The sequence below is a fragment of the Sceloporus occidentalis genome, unplaced genomic scaffold (assembly GCF_023333645.1).
Source record: "Sceloporus occidentalis isolate IW3139 unplaced genomic scaffold, rSceOcc1.0.p SCAF_4, whole genome shotgun sequence".
NCBI classification, from domain to species: domain Eukaryota; kingdom Metazoa; phylum Chordata; class Lepidosauria; order Squamata; family Phrynosomatidae; genus Sceloporus; species Sceloporus occidentalis.
Genome location: NW_028316984.1, coordinates 39761673 through 39781960, shown reverse-complemented (window position 1 = coordinate 39781960; position 20288 = coordinate 39761673). Strand labels below are relative to the sequence as shown.

The window sequence follows — 20288 nt, the reverse complement described above, 5'->3', positions numbered from 1 at the left end:
AGTTATCCTGTGGGCCTCCCTCCTCTTTCGTGGCCAAGACGTAGGGCTATGGGGCTTTTATTGTTGGTTTTGTTTTTAATTTGTATTTTATCTTTGTATGTATTTTAATATGTTGTATTTTGCGTTGTAAGCCGCCCTGATCAAAGGAAGGGCGGCATATAAATAAAATTTTTATTATTTATTATTATTTATTTAAGAATATTTGGAAGTCACTACAAGAGAAAGGGAAGAGTCCTTACTTTCACTTCAGGCCTTGATGGGTAATAGAATGTTACATTGTGGAACTCAATTTCACCTCGGACTTTATCCAGTTTGTAGCCATCTTCTGACATACAGTCAATGGTTGGTTTCTAGGGCAGAGTTGACCATGCATGTTAATCGTTTATTCTTTCTAAAGAAAATACCCTCCCTCTCTTTCCCATATAGTCACACTCTAGCCATACCATGCATACCAATCCAAAAGTCTCCTTCCCTCTTAGACCACTCTGCTCCTTTTCCTTTGCTGTCTCTTGTGCCTGGAGACTAGAACTACTGTACCTCCCAAATCCTCAGAAAAGGCCCCACCTCTTACTTCTTTCAAATCATTTTTTTTTTGTTTAACTCAAATCCATACTTTCATGATGTTTTTGACACAGCTTCCTATTCCCCATACCATACTATTACTAGCCTAGTTTGTGTAACCAAAGCAACCACATCTTCTTCTCCTGCTTAATGCAATTCCTCTTCCTTCCCTTTTCTTTTGCTTATGTTGTTTTCTGGGTATGGATGGCACTCTGTCATTTATCAATATTGTTGCTGGTGGTGGTGCTACTGCTATTATTACTTATATTCTAAACACCATCATCTTGTTCTCTAGAAATCTTTAATATGACCCATGTGAGATCTGCTCTGCAGCAGATGTCAGATATGGAGATGAGGTGCAAACACCTCAAAGCAATGATGGGGCTATTCAGTCCTAAAGATTTGTATTGTCCGTTATCCTGCCCTGCCATTATTTGCTTGTGTCACAAAGAAATAAAATCCTCCAGACTGAGCACCTCGTTCTTTTCTGAGGCCTACCAAAATTCAGCAGCACCCTTATGGCAAAGTTAGTGGCACTTGCATTTATTTCAGCTGCAGTAGTGGCCACTGAGGGCAATAGGGGAGCACACAAATGACCAGGAGACCAGACGTGGTCTACTCTTGGCCTATTTGGCCCATAGGTTGCCACTGGCGCACCTTTGACTTGAATGGACACCAAGTCCAACTGGGTGCCCAGAGCAGCCATGACTACAAAGTGGAGAAGAGCCCTATTGAGAAGCAAGCCTATTTACATGTGTTGTTTCTACTACACATGCCTTGAGCTTCCTATTTATGCACAACTGAATTAAAACTATCTTTTTTAGGATTATAAACCCGGCTGGCTTCTATGGACACAGCCTTGTTGGTACTACTAGAATTACAGTACACTGTATTTAAATTGCTAGATATTCATCCTCTCTGTTCCCTGAAGCTTCAGACATACTATGCATATTAATGTCCTTTTCTGTCACTTTGAATTTAACTTCATTTTTTATAATCAACTGCCTGAGAGGCCATAGCTGCTCAGTTCCTGAAACTACATAATTGTGAAGAGCCTTCATGCCTTCCAGGGCATTTTCTCAATGATCAGGCAGCTTATAGAGTGCAGTCCTATTAGATAAATATTCAGGCTTGGTGATAGTCTGAATATTCATAAGCAAATCACTTAAGAAATGTCACTTGGATGAATGCACTCTTGGCAAATTCACAGGCATAGCACTGGTTTGTTTTAATCTGCAATCTATTTTTCCTTAATCACTGTAATATTTCTCAGCCCATGCTACTCCAGCTTCAGCTCATGTGATATATATTTTTCCCTAAAAAGCATTCTAATGACACTGAAGGAACTGGTGACTCACTTTATCTATTGTCTCAAAGATATTTGTTGCAGCTCCTCGGCCTGTTGCAAAGGCTTCTAGACAAGGAGCAGCTTGGCCAAGATTTAAGGCTGCTATTAGAACTCCAAAGAAAACCTGAAAAGCACAAAGGGAAAGATAATTGCATTTCAAACCATATATATATATATGGCTTCAGTGCTGAAACTGAATTAGATTATAATTAGATGTTTCTGAAGCCATAAAGGAATATTTTCACAGGCAAACAAATGCTTTGATCTTAATTTTTTTAAAAAATGAAGAAGGTATGAAGATGCAGATCTGCAAAGAAGGAATGAAGATGCAGATATGCAAACACAGGAATACTATTAAAAGCATATAATTATTCCCCCTACCCCCCACCGCAACTTTTGCCTCTCAGGGAAATCATTTTAAATTTCACCATGCAAGAATAAGGAAGATTCTAAACGAATTTCAATGCACTGCTCTGAAAAATATCCCATATACTAGTAGGAAACACATTCTCAGACTGGTGTTTCTTGCACATACCTCCCCAATCCCAGCTTGGGAAGGACAGTACACTGTATTTATCTCTAGTCCCAACCTTTCAATTGTCTTTACAATGTGCTACTTTCTGTCCCCTTTCACTTTCCTCATTTGTCCTCAACATTCTTCTATTGCTGCAAACTGAATTTAATGTGCAAAAGTAGTTTGTGCTCATTTACCTCAGCAGAGGGACAGGAGGGTGCAGCATCTTGCCCTTTTTTGTAGGCTCAGGCAAAAGCAAACTGCAGCAGCCCCTCCTATAATGTACAATGAACCATTAACAATGGACCCCCCAACTCCTAAATAATTCTTTCATAGGCCTATTACAGACTGCCAAAATAAAGCTGCTTCAGGTCTCTTTGGAGGTATGCTGTTTAAATGATGCATGCATCCTAAGCATCCAGAAGCTGCACCAAAGCTGCACTCCAGTGCTTAGGACTGGAGTGTGGCTTTGGCGCGACTTCCGGACTCTTAGGACCCATGCATCATTTAAATAGCATACCTCCACAGAGACCCGAAGCAGCTTTATTTTGGCTGTCTGTAACAGGCCATAGTAACTTTCTATGATAGCAGTATGGACCCAGCTTTTTATACCTTGGACAAAAAGGTATTACTATTTACCAGTGCAAGAGTCCCTAATTCCATCTTCAAGGTGAAACAGTTTATACAGTTTCCCCTTCCGTATCCATGGATTCTGCATCTATAGATTCAACCACCCATGACTTGAAAATATATATTTTTAAAAAACCATTTCCATTTTCCCATTTTATATAAGAAGGTAAGACATTGTAAAGACAGTTGGGGAAAAAACAGGACTAGAAAGGATTAATTTGGACTCTCCTTTACTACACCATTGTATATAATGGGACTGTTGTTTACTACACCATTGTATATAATGGACTTGAGCATCCATGGATTTTGGTATCTTCAGAGGGTCCTAGAATCAAACCCCAGCAGATATCAAGGGCCCACTGTACTAGACCCCATATCATCCTGGGGGGTTCCCTCAACCATGAGAAATGAAAAGCCCTTTTGAATATGTGGCTGGATTTTCTATTTGCAATTTTAAAATTTCCAAATTGATTACTCTAGCTTTAGTCTCAACACAGGTCAATCATCTATTGCAAAAATCCTTGACATGTTCAATAAGAGTTTATAAAATACTTCCTCAAAGCAATACATTGACCAAAACATAAGCCCTCTTATACAGTACAGCCCTTCCTCCACCAATTTCTTTCTTTTAAACTTTTTAAATTTTATTTTAGCAAATTTCTTTTATTTGGATGAAGGATGTAGCTACAATACAAAAACATGTTAACAGTGCAAATTGCAACACCACTGCAGAATCATGAGATAATTATTCCAACTTTCTGAATAGATTTGGTGTGTTTATTTTGAATTCATCATTATGCCTATTTATACTGAAAAGTAAGATGAATGGGGAAAGAGATTTTGAAACCATTACCTGTAAAAGTGTGCCAGGTGAGTACTCCTCTTCTTCAAGGACAAGTTTGGAGCCATACCAGAAGGCTAGTCCATAGCAAAGGAAAATGATGCACCAGATGTAACCAGTGAAAAATCCCATTATTATCCCTTTTCTAATTCCCCAGTTCTGAGCATATACTAGGTTTTTGTCATATCTGTGGTGGGGGGAGAAAAATACATGGAAAAAGTTTGTTTCAAATAAAAACAAAATAGGGATAAAATAAAAGTATAGCCTACCTGGGGGGCTACACTACAACATGAGATGAGTACTTGCCTGTTAAGAATCTGTTAAGTCTGCATGTATACTAAGCTAAATGTATCAAGAGGGTGCCAACATTAAGGCAGCTTTATATTCCCCATCAGCATATTCTAGCGGCCTTTGCTCTGAATAGTAAAATTATGCATTCTGTTTAAATACCCTAAAAGCACCAGATCCTGTCTGATCTTGGCAGCTAAGTAGGGTGAACCCTAGGATAGAAGACCAGTATCAAATACCAGGTGCTGTAAGCTCTATTTCATAGGAAGGAACTTGTAAATCCACCTTTGAGTTCTCCTTGCCTAAGAAAATCCTATGGGCCATAAGTCAACTTGAAGGCAAACCCACACACACAGAGACTACAGAACACTGTGTCCTTTCAACACTTACGTTTGCTAATATGAACATGCTACATCATATTCTACAAACTTTAACAGCCTGGACAAATTTGACAGAATACAATTTGTTTAATTTACTTAGTAAATTAAAAGTGTTATTCCCCACTGCAAGAAAGCAGTTTATACTCGGAAGGAAAATAATAATTATCATCAGAATATTGAAGGAAAGAAAATACATATAATTTATAATTCAGTGATTGGAAGTGTTAGCATGAATACTAAAGCTTTAAATTGTCAAAGAAAATTAATCTATCAACTTTAAAAAGGTAAGAGAAAAATATACAACCATGGCACCACACTAGCTATTGCAGTATTTGTTCTTTTTGTTTGTTTTAAATGTAAACAATCAATTAAAATTATTAAAATTATCAAAAATGGATAGCCCTTCAAATCACCCCAACAGAAGGAATTAAATCAATGTAAACTATTAACTGTTACTAAAAAATAAACATTATTGTCATTGGCAGCTAATTATTAAGATGAAAATAAAAACACCTATGGTGGGAATATTTGAGGGAAGCACCTCATATGTATGGGGGATGTGAGTGTATGTGTATTTTCCTCAACTATATTAAAAACTATTGGGTTTTAAAAGAAATTTGAGTGGCATTCTCTATGCAACTGCTCCTAGCACATATGGTATCCTGCAAGAAATTGATAACAGACTCATGCTGAAGGACCTACAAATTCCTACAGAAATGTTATCTCAGGTTAAAAAAGAAGCAGCAGGCCTATATTTGCCACTTCTGCAGGGCTATTGCACCTCTAATTCCTGAGAAAGTTGAGGTCCGACTGTATAAACATACATATCCACAAAGAAGGAAAAGACAGAATGTGTGCAATGCCTTTTGATTGCAAGTGCTAAGCTCCCTCTGTTGCAGAATTCAGCCTAAGCTATTGTTGTGTAATAAAAATTGCTTTTCATCTGTGATGTGGTTATGCTCACATTTAACACTTGGACTAGGCATGATTTACACAATCAGTTTCTTTATACATATAGCTTCCTTGCTTAAGTGACTCAACCAGCCTTCACAGACGAACCAACCTTTCAACTTCTTTTCTTTCCCCTCCAAAAGCAGCCACTGTTCTGATGGATGAGAGTACTTCATCAGCCACTGCACCAGCTTTCGCATAAGCTTTTAATTCTAGACCTGTCATCTTTGCCACAGTCTAAAAGAAACCGTCAGAAGAGTCAGGGTGGCAAGAAAGGGTTTTACACTCAGCACATCAAACTCTACTTTTATATCAATTATATGCATTCATAAAGGACACATTTTTATCATCACCACCAACATCATCTGCTTACATCATCCACTTCTAATCATACGTGCTAACTATTTTGGATGCGAAAGAGCCCTTTTCAAGTTGTGTATGAGGCAACTTGACAGTAAGAGCTGTTCAACATTGGAACATGTTGCCTTGGATTGTGGTGGGGTCTCCTTCTCTAGAGGTTTTCAAACAGAGGCTGGATGGCCATCTGTCAGGGGTGCTTTGATTGTGTATTCCTGCATGGCAGGGAATTGAACTGAATGGCCCTTCTGCTGTCTTCCAATTGATTCTATGATTCTACACTGGGGGGGAGCCACAGCAGATTCAACTATCTATATCAGGGTTAGCCGTGAGCCAGTTGTCTCAGACAACAGAGGTTTAGAGTTGGGGAATACTGGTGAGATGTTGGAGGGAAGAGCTATGTAAGCTGCTGTGGTCTGCCACCACACAAGCTACCCTGCTGGCCTCTGCAGTGGAGGAATGTCCCATCACCACTACAGAAACAAGACTGGAAGGTCCACTGACTTCTATACATGGAACAAGGAAGAGGGAAGTACCATCTTGTCCTCAGGCAACAAAATGTCTCAGACCAATTCTTAGCTGTATACTCTGCTTAAGGACCAGCTATTTAAAAAGCTGGTATTGTATAGGTAAATGCAGTGGTGTTACTAGGGTTGGCATCACTGATGCAGTAACACATGGTGTTACACTCTCCCACTGACCTCTTCCCATACCACATAATACAGAATCCTTAGTAATGTTTTTGGTGTCCCTACCATCTGAACTAAGACCAGAAACAGAAAATGCAGGTCTATGACTAACATCTTCAATTTCGTTCTCCTGTTTGCCTGATGAAGAAGCCAGTGTGGCTTCAAAAGCTTGCAACATGTAATTGTGCATTTTGGTCAGCCCAATAAAGGCATCTTGTTTGGATGTTATTGTTTTGGTACTAATGTGACACATAAATTGTAATTCCCGTATATCACTGAATGTAATGGTAACAGTTGTGACATAAATAACTAGCAAAATTAAAAGTACACCTTTAAATTACAATATTGTATGCACAGCCTAAATGTATTTACATGTACGTGAATTAATCTGGTTAAAGTGAAAATTTGGTAAGATGTGGTGTTTTTTAATTTGTTTTAAAAATTAATTTATATATATATATATATATATAATTGACACCTCTCCTTTCTCCTCCCATTTAGCCTCGCCCCACTCACACCATCTCTGGGTAAATGTATAAGCCAAATACTTATATGATATATAGTATTTATTTCATGAACAATATAGCATCTAACATTACGAGTCACATATGAGACTCTTGGTCTTACAGAGGATAATTTTTATACAGTATAGGAAGGATAGATAGTGAGATGTCTTTCACAAGGACAAGCTTCAGAGGGCTGGGTGTGTTTGTGTATTGAAACATGCTACTGGCACATGTAAGATTAACTAATTTATTGGGACAAAATAGGGCCCTCTTTTTCAGATGCACGAAGTGTTCCTCCAACTGTGTGTATTTGCATATAGTTGTGCATAGGGATGCCATATCCCGGTGGCCGCTGGGAAAATCACGCTTTTGGGGGCCCCTCCCGGTCATAGTCCGGTTTGGCCCCCAGCCATGCTTTGGTCCCGGTTCGGGGCCCACTCCTGCGGCCATTGCTGCTGCCGCTAATGCGGCTGGCCATGGCGCCAACCCACCTCCTCCTCCTCTTCTGGAGTGGTGGGCAGCTCCAACCCACCTCCTCCTCCAGCTCTGCCTTCCTTTTACTCAGCGGCGGCAGCGCCGCCGCCACCACCACTGCACCTCCCGTGCACGTGCGCAGGCCTCTGAAGCAGGAGCTCGTCCCCTGCTTTGTTGCCAGTCAGCCATTGGCCACCTGGCCAAAGGGGACAGGCTCCTCTGTGCGTGCCGCCCAGGCATCAGCAGGGGCCAGGGGCAGCGATCGCAGGCCCCCGCTCTCCTTCCTGGCTTCTAAGGAGGCTTGAGCCTCCTTAAAGGCCAGGAAAGAGGGAGGAGGCCGGCCAGGATTGCGGCGATCGTGACTGGCTCCCGCTCTCCTTCCTGGCTTCTAATGAGGCCTCGGTCTCCTCAGAGGCCAGGAAGGAGGACACTTTTTTTTGTAGGACACTTTTTCTTATTAAATGGAGGACACCCCACGCCCCTTCCTGGCCTCTAAGGAGGCCTCGGTCTCCTTAGAGGCCGGGAAGGGGCGCGGGGTGTCCTCCATTAAAAAAAAGTGTCCTTCATTTAAAAATGTTGTCCTACATTTGTCCTAGTTTGGCGGTCCTGACGTATGGCAACCCTAGTTGTGCATAACAGATGGTTGCATCCCACAATGGATAGGACACACTCTTAAGGTTTACTCCTTGGGAAATGGCATCTGCTTTACTAGAGGAACAGATCTGCAGTCTTCTGTGCCTCCCCCATTCCCAAAGCTATTCCAAAGGGTTGCAGGATGTTCTGTAACATATTTTGGAGTTTTGAAGAAACTGCCAGTATAGTGAAGGGAAGGAAAAAGTCCTACTGTGCAGCAGAAAATGCTGGGCATAGTTATTAGGGTTCTATCCATTGAAGTCAGTGGAAAAAAATAATTGCTTTGACTGAGGTCCTGTTATCAGATTGATTAAGGAACTACAGGGAATCAATATAGATAGATTTCTTTTAATCTACTAGTACGTGGTTTGGTTGAGCTCTGCAGTCTCGTTTTCTGAAATGATATCTAACCTGAAAACCTTTCCTTCACCCTCAATGCCAAAATTACCTCATGCAACTTTGCTTAGATATTAACAGTATTGTTCCTCACCAAGCCCATGATGGCAGCTCCAATCCCAAGCAGTGGACTGACTGCGATAATAACCAAGGTCAGCTTCCAGCCTCTGATAAATCCTAACAGGAACCCACAAACAAAGGTGGTGAAGCGCTGGATAAAGATTGCTACTTGATCAGCAATAGCATCATTTATTTTATTAACGTCACTGTGGAGAACAAGAAAAGTTGAAGCAGAAGATACATTTGCATTTTCTTTATGTAAATGCAAGATCTTGATGCAGACAATTTGTCTCATTAAATATTTATCTGTAATTTTTATTGCAACCATTTTGTAACTTAAAGCCAAATAAGATTGCCAACTAAGAAAAGCTTTAGAACATTACTGTTTTAGACTACAGTTTTTAAAAGCCTTACCAAAATGGCCACTAGTCATACAGACTAGAGATATTGGGAGTTGTAGTCCAAAAAGTGAATTTTCCAAACCCTCTCTTTTAGGTCCAAGGCAGACCTGTAGCTGTGTTTACATTTCTATTCCTCTTCCACCCCAGTTTTCCCTTTCAGTTTGAAAACTAGTTTTACCATATTTTGGGCATGCTAGTTGGTGAGCAAAACAATGGGAGCAGGCATTTGCATGGATTCTTAGCATCAACAAGACATGCTAATCTGACATCACACACATGTGGAAAATGGCTGGACAGGTGCATGTTCTCTAACTGTCCTGATTTGGCAGGGACAGTCCCAATTAACCCTCTGCTATCCCATATTTTTAGCTGCTTTTAAAATGTCCCAGTATCTACCCCCCCCCCCACATACACTTCCCCCCTTTGTCCGTGGATTACTTCAACTACTACAAATAAATTTCAAAGAGCAAAAGTAGTTTGCACCCAATTAACTGCAGGGAGACAAGAGAGGAATGGCAGATTTGCCCTTCCCAAGAGGCTAGACAAAAGCAAATTTCTGCAGCCTCCTAGCTTATGTGTTCTTCCTCATTAATAACTTTTGTAATCTAGACACACACCCCTCCAGTTTTCATCTGTGAAATTCTGCAGGGGATGCAAGTGGTAGTATAACCTGAGAAATCCTCGTGGAGAAAATCCAAATGGCATGCCTTTATTACAATCTCTATGATTCAACCCTGTCTTATCAGAACTGTGTCTGCCTCTTTCTAAAAGTGCCTTCTGTCATGTTTATGTACCTATTATGGTATTTTTAGACATCTGAACATACATGCAAAGTACAGTTATGGTCTCAAGTATCAGAAAGCAGAAGGCTTTAAGGAGAGGAAACCAGAGCAGTTCCAAGAAATTTTGTTGTCTGAAGAGGAAAGCCTACTCCCCCACAACCCACACAGATTAAGATGTGTAGCACCTAAGGCCAACCATAGGAGGCAGAAGGCTGCATAGGAGACAGAAAATACACTCAGCCCTCTATATTCGCATCTTTGACACTCACAGTTTTGATTATTCGCAAGGTCAAGGCTGCAGTGTGCATGCAAACTTCCTCCTCTAGGGGGAAAAAGCCCAGGAAGGAGAAGCCAGAAAGGGCATGTGTGCCTACCCTGCCCCTTCCCTGGTCAGATCACTACCTTCCTTAGGCACTGATCTGCCTGGAAAAGGGGAGGGGGTGGGCCCATCTCCAAACCCCATTCCCAGGCACATGGCTGCCTGCCTTGCTTAGGGACCCATCTGCCCAGAAAGGGGGTTTGGAGGGATGGATCTATTCCCACTCCCAGCCCTTTCCCTGGCCAGATGGGTGCCTGGACAAGGCAGGCAGCCATCTGCCTGGGAAAGGAATAGGGAGCCAATTAAAGAGATGGGAGGACGGGGAAAGAAGAAGAGTGTACATGCCTGCTCCTCTTTCCCTGTCCACCCCTCCCTTTAACTGGCTTGTGCATGGGATGGGTGGGAATTATTGATGGGGCAGCAAATTGTTAGTTATTTAATTTTTCTTATAGCTTTTTTCAAAAACTGCAAACGATGAGGATAAAAGCTTGAACTACACTCGGCTCCCCACATTCCAGGGGTCTTGCACCTCTAACCCCTGCAAAGATGGAGGGCCAATTGTAGGTCAGGTTTCTCTCCTCAACATTAGCAGATTTTGTTAAAAAGTTATCTCTCTCTCTCTCTCTGGCTTTTCTTCACGAATGAAGATTCAGGAAGGACTCATCCCGCACTTTTTACAAGCGCGTTGATGACTAAAAAGACCAATCCGAGATAAACAAGTCTGTTGCAGAAAGCACAGCAGAAAGTCTCCTTGGGTGATGTTTCCAGGTTGTGGTTCTTTCTGTGTTGTCGTTTCTCTTCTAGACTCATTCAGCGTGAGCTTTCAAAAAAGGCTGCAGCATCGTAGATAGTGCGTCTCCATGCCTCCAGATGTGAGGCCAGGGCAGACCATTGTTGATGATCAATTTGGCTGAGCCTGAGATGTTGTTTCAGGGAATCCTTATATCTCTTCTTTGGCGCGCCCTTCTTACGCTGACCCATGGCGAATTCACTGTAGAATACTATTTTTGGGAGGCGATGGTCCTTCATCCTAGAAACGTGTCCTGCCCAGCGCAGCTGCGTACTCAATAGCATGGCCTCGATGCTAGTGATCCCTGCTTGCTCAAGGACAGCAACATTTGTCACATACAGCAGCAGAACAGCAGCTAAAAGCTATAAAGCAAATGAAATAACTAACAATTTGCTGCCCCATCAATATATCTAAGGAGGCCCAGATTTCTGCAGTGACTAGGAGTGTTTTTGCACATTTAAAACTAGTGCACCAACTGCACCCATTCCTTGAGACGCCAAATCTGGCCACGGTGGTACATGCCTTGGTTACATCCCGTTTGGACTACTGTAATGCATTCTACTTGGGGATGCCTTTGAAGAGTGTTCAAAAACCTCAGCTGATCCAAAGAACTGTGACCTGGCAGTGAATGGGTGCAAGTTACAGAGACCTCACAATGCCCCTGTTGAAACAGCTCCACTAGCTGTCAGTTTATTTCTGGGCACAATTCAAAGTGCTTGTGATGACCTATAAAGCCCTAAATGGCTCAAGTCCAGACTATTTGGCAGACCGTATCTCCCTATATGACCCGGCCTGAGCTCTGAGATCCGCACGAGAGGCCGCCATCACAAACATGGCTGGTGGGGACATGAGAGAGGGCCTTCTTCCTTGGCTGCCCCTAGACTGTGGAACTCCCTTCCCAGGGAGACCAGATTGGCTTGTTGTCCTTCAGGCTAAGACCTTCCACTCAGAGAGGCATTTGAAACAGAAAGTTTTTACAGAATGGGCTGTGGTGTTGTACTGGGATTCTTAAAGCCTCGACTTTCTCTCACTAAGTCCATTGGCTTGACAGAGCAGAGAGAACAACAGGACCCAGAAGGCTGAGAATTTGCCGGCAAAGTCCTCAGTGGAAATCAAGTTCCAAAGAAACTGAGGCCCAGAACCAAAGAAAATGGCTGTTCATATAGGTAATTTCAACAGTGAGGTCCTTAAAAATGTATTCTATCAGCTGGTTCAAAGTGCAAACGTACAAAAACTTTCATTCAATCAGGACACAGAGTTTGTGAATGCATTAAAATACATTTTTGACTCATTTGGAATCTTCCATCACTCTATCACTCTGTGTGTTATTTCCCCCATCCAAGGATATTGTTCCTAATTGTTTTGGCTTTCAAAGCAAGCTAGACGCCTTGATGCTTGCAAAGATCAACTTGTTCTCTAAACATCTTGCTGTAAATCCTGTTCAGCATTTTCTCTCTCACACACACACAACCTTGACTCCAGAAAGCTCATTCCTATATCCATAGTACAGCTATTTCTATAAATCTATAGTAGGGATTTTAATATTAAAAATTCATCTATCTCAGTGTAACATTGTTTTAATGTGTTTTAAACATCCCCCCTTTAACAGTATTTTATTCTTTTAACATTAATCTTGTTAGAATTTAATTCTATTTTGGTTTCCTTTTTTTGTATACTTTAATTGTACTGTTTTTTAATACTGTAAACTACCCTGAGTCCCAGTTTAGAGAAAAGGGCAGGATACACACACACACACACACACACACACACACACACACACACACACAGCCTGAAGCAGTGCTGAATGGTAGGGCCAGCCCTGGTGCTGCCTCTCCTCTTAGTGTTGAATGTCTGTTGATTGATGTCAGCACTTACTTAATGCTTCCTTGATGGTATGTTGGTCTTCTTAGCAGCTGCTGCACAATGCCATCTTCAGCCTCATTGTGGACAAAGTCCCAGACTCCCAGCAGTCTAATGGCCAATTTGGCAATCCATTCAGAGCCAAACTCTGAATAGGTCCCACTCAGCCCAGCTTACAAAGACTGATCATTGGCATGCTAAGTCTTGAAAATATGCTGGCATGCATGCACTTACATCTATAGATAACTAGATTACTCACTCAGAAATTCGTGTATTGAGTTCTCCCACTGATGTACAATCAAACCAGCCTATATCCATCCTCATTACTTTCCTGAAATAGGATTTTCTGATTTGTTGTGTCTGTCGAGCAGCTGACATCACCCATAAGCATATCTGGGAAGAAAGCAAAGCACAGGAAATGGGTGTTTGTGTGTATGTGTCCCAACAGAAAGAAAGAAAGGAAAAAAAGAAAGAAGGAAGCAAACCCCATAATAGTTGAGGGAGCATAATGCAACTGCATAATGCAGAGTGTGACAACACAGCCAGCTAAGTGGAATACCTTCTAGTTTCCAATATATTTGGCAACGTTTAATGTCTTCTATTATGATCATCTGGTACATGGTTGAGTGTTCAACCTTTGGTAATATTGGCAAAAGCAGTTGCACTTAAAACATTAATGGGATTGCTTGGCTATAATGAAGGACATGGAAATTCAGAAAGCTACTTTTACTAAGTCAGATGCTTGGTCCATCTTGTTCAGCATTCTAGTGCTGACTAGCAACAGTGGCTTTTTAAGTAGGGGTTTTTCACAGCCCTCCTTGAAAATGCCTGGGATTACCTGGTTGTTCCCTATCCAACTTCTAATTAGGCCTGAACTTGCTTAATTTAGCTTCCAAATTCAGGTGAGATTGGGTGGGTTGGAGGGGGGAGGTATCATAGGATTCGGGATGTTATGGTAAAATTATGCAGAATTTTCATAGCACAGAGATAATTATGTGCCTGTGACAGTTGCCAGGTAATCTGTTGTTTTAGTCACTTTAGACCTTTATTATTATTATTAACCTTTATATATGAAGCGCTGTAAATGCAACCTGTCTTGCATTCTGTAACACAGTGGTTTCTAAAGTGTGTTTATTTATTTGTTTGGTTTTTTTACCTCCAAGGAACCGTTTCCACACCAGATTGGGTCCCAACTTGGGAGAAAGGTGGGATAAAAATATAACAAATAATAAATAAATGTGGACTGCTGCAGCTAGCAGAGGACTAAAGAATCTTCAGTGAAGCAAATTCAGTTTGTGTGTAGTGCTCTGCAGGACACAACACTCCTTGGGATAATGAAAAGGAGTAGCTAAATTGTTTTTGAAGAATCTTTTGTGCCAGTACTAATATTGATACCAGTATATCAGCAGGAAACCAGTTTGGAAATTTCTCCTATCTATGTATGATTTAAGGGCATGTTCATACAAATCCATTGACTGCTACATTTCACATGGGTGCAGCACAAAAGCAAAATAGCAGTTTTGCATGTCTACTCTTCTTTGTGGAGAATAGATGCCTGCACATATGTTTTTCTGAAATGTCATTGTGAGACAGCATAAAAATTACCTTATGATGTCCAATTCATTGAGCACAATCCAATCCATCATGATTTCAATACTTATTACAGAAGATTCACACAGATTCCACAAAGCCCTGCTTTTCCTACCTTCTCCTGTCACCATAGGTTTAAAGGCAGTTAGAAGGAATGAGAAGGATCTGAGATCATGAAACAAGGGGATCACAGCGTCAGGGTTCCTGCTGTGGGACTCCTTTTTGTAAATATTAAATTAGGTCAATCTTTGGAGTTTATTGCACTCACATTTAACCCGACTGCACCCAGAAGCCACTTTTCAAAGCCAGCAGCTTTCTGGCTTGGAAAAGCGGCTGCCAAAGTGCACCTGGGAACTGGGATGCAGCCGAGCTGTACTTGACCAACGGAATCAGCGGTGAATTATGTGTGATAATTCCCGCCTGCATCCCATGTCCTGGATGCATCCCATTAGGGTGCAGTCAGATTAAATGTGTGTGCAATAAGCTCCTCTTTTTCCCTTTATGCAGGAAGCTAAAACAAATGTTCCACACACCAAGCTTTTAGGTTGTGATAATATTCTCTTACTATATTTGTTTTGTTTGGCTTATTTGATGTTTTTTAATTATAAATATAGTTTAATGGTTATAAATTGCTTTGAGGGCATATACATAATTTTTATTTAAAATAATAAAAAAGATTGTTTGGCTCAGAGCCATAGTTTCAAGGGCATAAAATCTAGACACCTGAAACTTGGCCGACACACACCAGGGAAACATTAAAAGGAAGACACCACAGGGCTCTTTTGTTTTTAAAGTGCATCAGTTAATTTACATTAATTTAAATATCTCTGTGTTCAAAACTTGTAGTATCATCTTCACTCTTCTGGTGGCAGAATTCTCTAACCTCCACATAGGTTCGGTCCAGACCGGTGCTTTACGCCGGCCTGGACACGTAGTAGGGTTGCCCATGGGCAGAGTGTCCGCACACCCCGCAACCCTACTACGTGATGGTGGCGTCATCATGGCGGCCTCCCATCTACATGGGGGCTGCCATGATGCTGGCGCCACCTCTAAGCACCCAAATGTGTGGCGTCATGACGGCACAACTTCCTCATTGCGCTTTGTTCCTGTGGCAACTAGACGGCCGTAGGAACGAAGTCATGGGAGAAAGGGGCCAGGTGGCCCCTTTCTCCCATGGCTTTGCCTGTCACGGTGTCCTAGGGCATGCAGCATTTTGCCACTTCTCCATGGTCCCGAAAAGCGCTGGGCTGGGGCCTCTGCGCTGCCAGTGAGGCTGCCCTGCCCCAACCCGGCAAGAAAAGAGGCAGATGCAGGCCGCCCCTGAAGGGGCAGTCTGTACCACATCATAGATTTGCAATCAAGCAGGGACAGCATGGAGGAGTCTGACAGAGTTATTGGGCTTCCTCCTACTTAAGGAGTGGCGAGTCATCTGGGGCTGCATGGTTGCATTGCAGCAGGGAGCATTACTTGGGGTTGTGAGCAGCCATGGTTTCACTTAGTCAGGATGAGCACAATGTATCAAAATCTAACAGCTGCATAACTTTCTTGAAGGCTTTGGAGTATTATCCTAAAACAGCTATCTGAACCTGTGTGGAACTTTTGCTAGTATACAGTATAACCAAATAAATATCAATTTAATCTCCCTCTTCACCTAGTACCTATTTCTCAAGTCCCATGACAGCAGAAGTAATTTGTATGAACACAAGGAATGAAGCTGAGTAAGAACAGAGGATGTTCTAATAGGTTTCCTGTTTCCTTAATTGTGTTGTGTTTTGTTTTTGCCATATGCATATGTGGAAGGGGGAAAGCACAGCTCTACTAAATCTATGAAAATGGTTTATGCACATGTGCTGAGCCTGAGGCCAGGACAGGTTTGTCTCCACTGCCCATTATATTCTATTATTTTAGTTATAATCAAACATTTTAGTTATAATCAAACATTGTTTTGGTTTGACCTAAGTATCTCCTTGTCTTCCATGTGATATGAAGAGAGAATGGTCTGTGTTAGTACAGAAAGTAGCTCTGAATTCACAGTTAATTTTGATTGATCCTATAATATACAGTAACATTGGCTGCTAAATAATTTAGGTCTGGAAAAATAATATGGGGAAGTAAATACTGACTTGAAGATATCCAAGCACAAGGACAGCACAGCCAATTCCTGCATAGTAACTTGCAAAATAGGTCATTTCTTTTTCAATATCCAGTAACCTATTAAAAACAAAAGGGAAAGAAACTAAACAGTATTGTAACAGTTTCTCAAGAGCCAATTACCTGAAAGCTTGTTTCAATGTTATTAAAATACTTTTGAATGTAAGGAATTAATCTGTTTTTTGATTTTACTGTGGAGATTATCGCATGGACAAATAATCCAACTGCTAGGTTGCGGGATGCAGGCAGGTATTATCGCTCATAATTCGCTGCTGATTCTGCTGGGCAATTGCATCCTGGCTCCCAGGCGCACCTCAGAGGCCGTTTTTCAAAGCCGGGAGCCTGGGACCCAGGATGTACCCAGGATACAATTGCCTGGTGGAATCAGTGCCAAAATACAAGTGATAGTATCTGCCTGCATCCTGCAACCTAGCTGTATCCCATTAGGGAGTAGTGGAATTATTTGTAAATGCGATAATCTCCCTTTTCTGAACTGGCTCTTTTAATATCAGAAATAACATAATTTTCTTTACAAATAATAAAACTTTTTTCACATTGTTTTGTTTTGTTTTTGGTACTCAGTCAGATGTAGACATCGGTAACATGATATATGGATTTTCAGGAAATTCCATAGGATGAAAACACAACCTGACATTAATGGACTATTAATCTGACAAAAAGGGCCCATCACATTCCCTGTTAATGGAATTAATAAACAGTGTGGCATAGTAGTTTAGGTGTTGGACTACAACTTTGGATACCAGGACTTGACTCCCTGTTCAGCTATGCAACCCACCAGGGTACCCTGGGAAAGACACATGCTCTCAACCTCAGGGGAAAGCAATGCCAAACCTCTTCTGCCAAGAAAACCCCATGATGGGTTCACCTTAGGATCCCCATAAATCAGAAATGACTTGAAGGCACACAACAACAATAGCAGCAGCAGCAGCACTGACTAATACATAATGGGCAAAGGTAAGAAAACAGATTCAGTATTGCTTAACCTCTATGTAAAATGATCCAACTTCAAATTATTTCCTTGTGGAATATGCTGAGAACTATAGGTTAATGTATGATCTCTCTATACAATAATTTGGGACTAAACCTCAGCTTCATCTACACTGCAGGAATAATCCAGTTTGATATTACCTTAACTGCCATGGTGAATGCTATGGAATTCTTGGGATTGTAATGTGTTGTGGCACCAGAGCTCTCTGACAGAGAACACGAAATATCTCACAAAATTATAATTCCCAGTATTCCATAGCACTGAGCCATGGCAATTAAAGTGAGGTTAACCTGGATTATTTCTTCAGTGCAGATGCAGCCCTCATGTAACAAAGCAGAAATCTACCTGACCACTGTACACAGTAGAACTTATTTTTCTGATGTTTACAGAAATTTCATCTGTCATTAAGGGATGGCAATAATAGATGCAGCTTTGCTTTTTAGGCACTTATGAGTTGAAGAAATTAGAACAGAGACCTTAAAACGTTTAAAATAGAGCACCTGAATTTAAACAGGAATTACCATATATACTCAACTATAAATCGACTTCATGTATAAATCGAGGGTAGGTTTGGGGGCAAAAATTATGGATTTTGAGAGGATCCATGGATAAGCCGAGGGTAAAACCTAGGGGTATGTGACAAATGATCTAAAGGATGAAGCAAGGAAAACAATGCCAAACAATTTACAAAATTCCACCAGGCACAACTGTTTGTGCTTATCCTAAAGGCTGGATGAATGAGAGAGTTGGGGGGGGGGGGGCAATGCTTCCAGGACAGATTATGCTCTTGCTTTTCACCAGGGCATGGTTCCTTTTTAAATAAGAGTTAAAGTACAGTAATTACATTGACCTGTGGATAAGTTGACACAGGTTTTGGGGGTCAATTTTTTTTATTATACATGAATATATATAGTAATTCTCAGTTGTATTTTAATACATCTAAAATGCCTTTCCCTTGGTATATAAGTCTATATTGTTCATATTAATTCAATACCCATTCTGAAGCACTGTGTAATAGACCATCAGAAAACAAAGATTTCACACCATTTCAGTGGTCCTATTTCCATCCTATGTGATTTTGTGACTTCTGCACTAGAAAGCTTTAATGTGATAATTCAAAAGAGTTTACTAGAGAATTCTGAGTCCCTAGATTACAAATTGCAGGATTCCACTGAATGGAACCATAGCATTAAAATGGAATCAAACTGATATAATTGTGCAGCATAGAGACAACCACTGACCCTCTGAAAGCAGTTTAACAGGTTAATCACAACTGTCTCAAGTATCATTGCTTTTAGTGCAACTGAACAGCAATGTACTTGGACTTCAACCACAGCTAAAATATGACAACAACCACCTGCTCAGATTAAGAAGAGCTTGCTATGTTCATAATAGAGGATGGAGGGATCCTTGTCAAAAAACTTTGCTAAGGTCTACAAGTTTCCAAAACAGGTTCTGCAGAGGCACAGGAAAACTTTTGAACTACAGAGACCACCATATTCAGCCATCAAATCCAAGTATTCTACCATTATTAATTTGTGAAAGGAAGCTAAAAGAAACCATAAATGTTTGTGTGTGACTTCCAGTGGAAGTGGGCACAATTGTTCCACCTGTCAAAAGTCAATATTTATCATTATTACCTTAATAACATCAAAAACACTGTAGGACAAGGCAAATTGGGGGGAAGTGATGGAAGAATTTCAGTTTTGACACATTCTGGTCAGAGCTAAGAAATGGCTATGCTTGACTGGACTCAGGAGTAAGTTTTGCATAGATAAAAATGAATGATTGGGATTGACTAAACATGTAGCAACACCTTCAGCTCTGGAAAGGTTTCAACATTCATTTGTTGCCCAAATGAGACAGGACATTGTTTAATGCACAAATCTGCTATAATGATAAAGTCAGCAAATACAATGCCCAGTTACACAAACTTAATCCCACCAACCTCAGTGAGATAATTACAACTAGCTGTAGGCAAGATCATAACCTTCAGTGCATATATACTGTAGAAATAATTCAGTTTGATATCACTTTAAATGCTGTAGCTCCATCCTATGCAATCCAGGGATTTGTAGTTTTAGAAGGTCTTTCACCTTCTCTGCCAAACTTGCTGGTGCTTCACAAAACCTGAAATCCCAGGATACTGTAGGATGGAGCCATGGCAGTTAAAGCTGTATCAAACTACATTATTTCTACAGTATAGACGCACCCCTTATGTGAGAAATCAATCAGACTAACTCCTAGGCAAATGTGTGGCAGACAACTGCAACCAATGTCCTTTAATAACATAAGAGAAATATAATATTTAGCTCACTTACCCACAACTTAATGATGCATTACTGTCGTTCTGATGATGGGAACTGTTGACCCACACTATTGTGTTATTCACACAAGCTTTATTTGGGTCGTCAAGCTCCTGTCTCTCAATATCATATTGAATGAAGGCGTCTGTCATTAAGCCAAAGACCAGCAACATGGCAGGCTGAGCTGCTCCATGAAGAATGGCAGCAATGCCACCCAAAACCATCATCAGTATCTCAGTGGAAGAAGCAAATCTAAACTATTTGAAACAACAAATAGAGAGTGCTCAGAAATAGTATTTGCTCCATTTCTTTGTGTGGATTCATGGTCCATTGCTTTTGTTAACAATGTAATCCTAGGCTCCATTTCTTTCTTGGATTACAACCATGCCTTCTTTTGACAAAATTATGTTTAATTGCATTGCATATTTATACAATTGATCTTCTATAGCAAT

At 40.9% G+C, this 20288-nt stretch overlaps 1 protein-coding gene across 3 annotated transcripts in view; it reads right to left on the bottom strand.

The window, feature by feature from the left end:
- LOC149313793 (bile salt export pump-like) overlaps positions 1–20288 on the bottom strand; it is an 82169-nt gene that overhangs the window by 46714 nt on the left and 15167 nt on the right. For all 3 annotated transcript variants that reach the window (XM_089519807.1, XM_089519808.1, XM_089519809.1), the window contains exons 6-13: positions 19852–20093; positions 16494–16581; positions 13040–13173; positions 8663–8834; positions 5626–5750; positions 3907–4081; positions 1920–2033; positions 240–350 (exon numbers count right to left, since the gene is read on the bottom strand). In XM_089519807.1, coding sequence (XP_089375933.1) covers positions 240–350; positions 1920–2033; positions 3907–4081; positions 5626–5750; positions 8663–8834; positions 13040–13173; positions 16494–16581; positions 19852–20093 — 1161 coding nt within the window. The remainder of the gene's footprint in view (positions 1–239; positions 351–1919; positions 2034–3906; positions 4082–5625; positions 5751–8662; positions 8835–13039; positions 13174–16493; positions 16582–19851; positions 20094–20288) is intronic.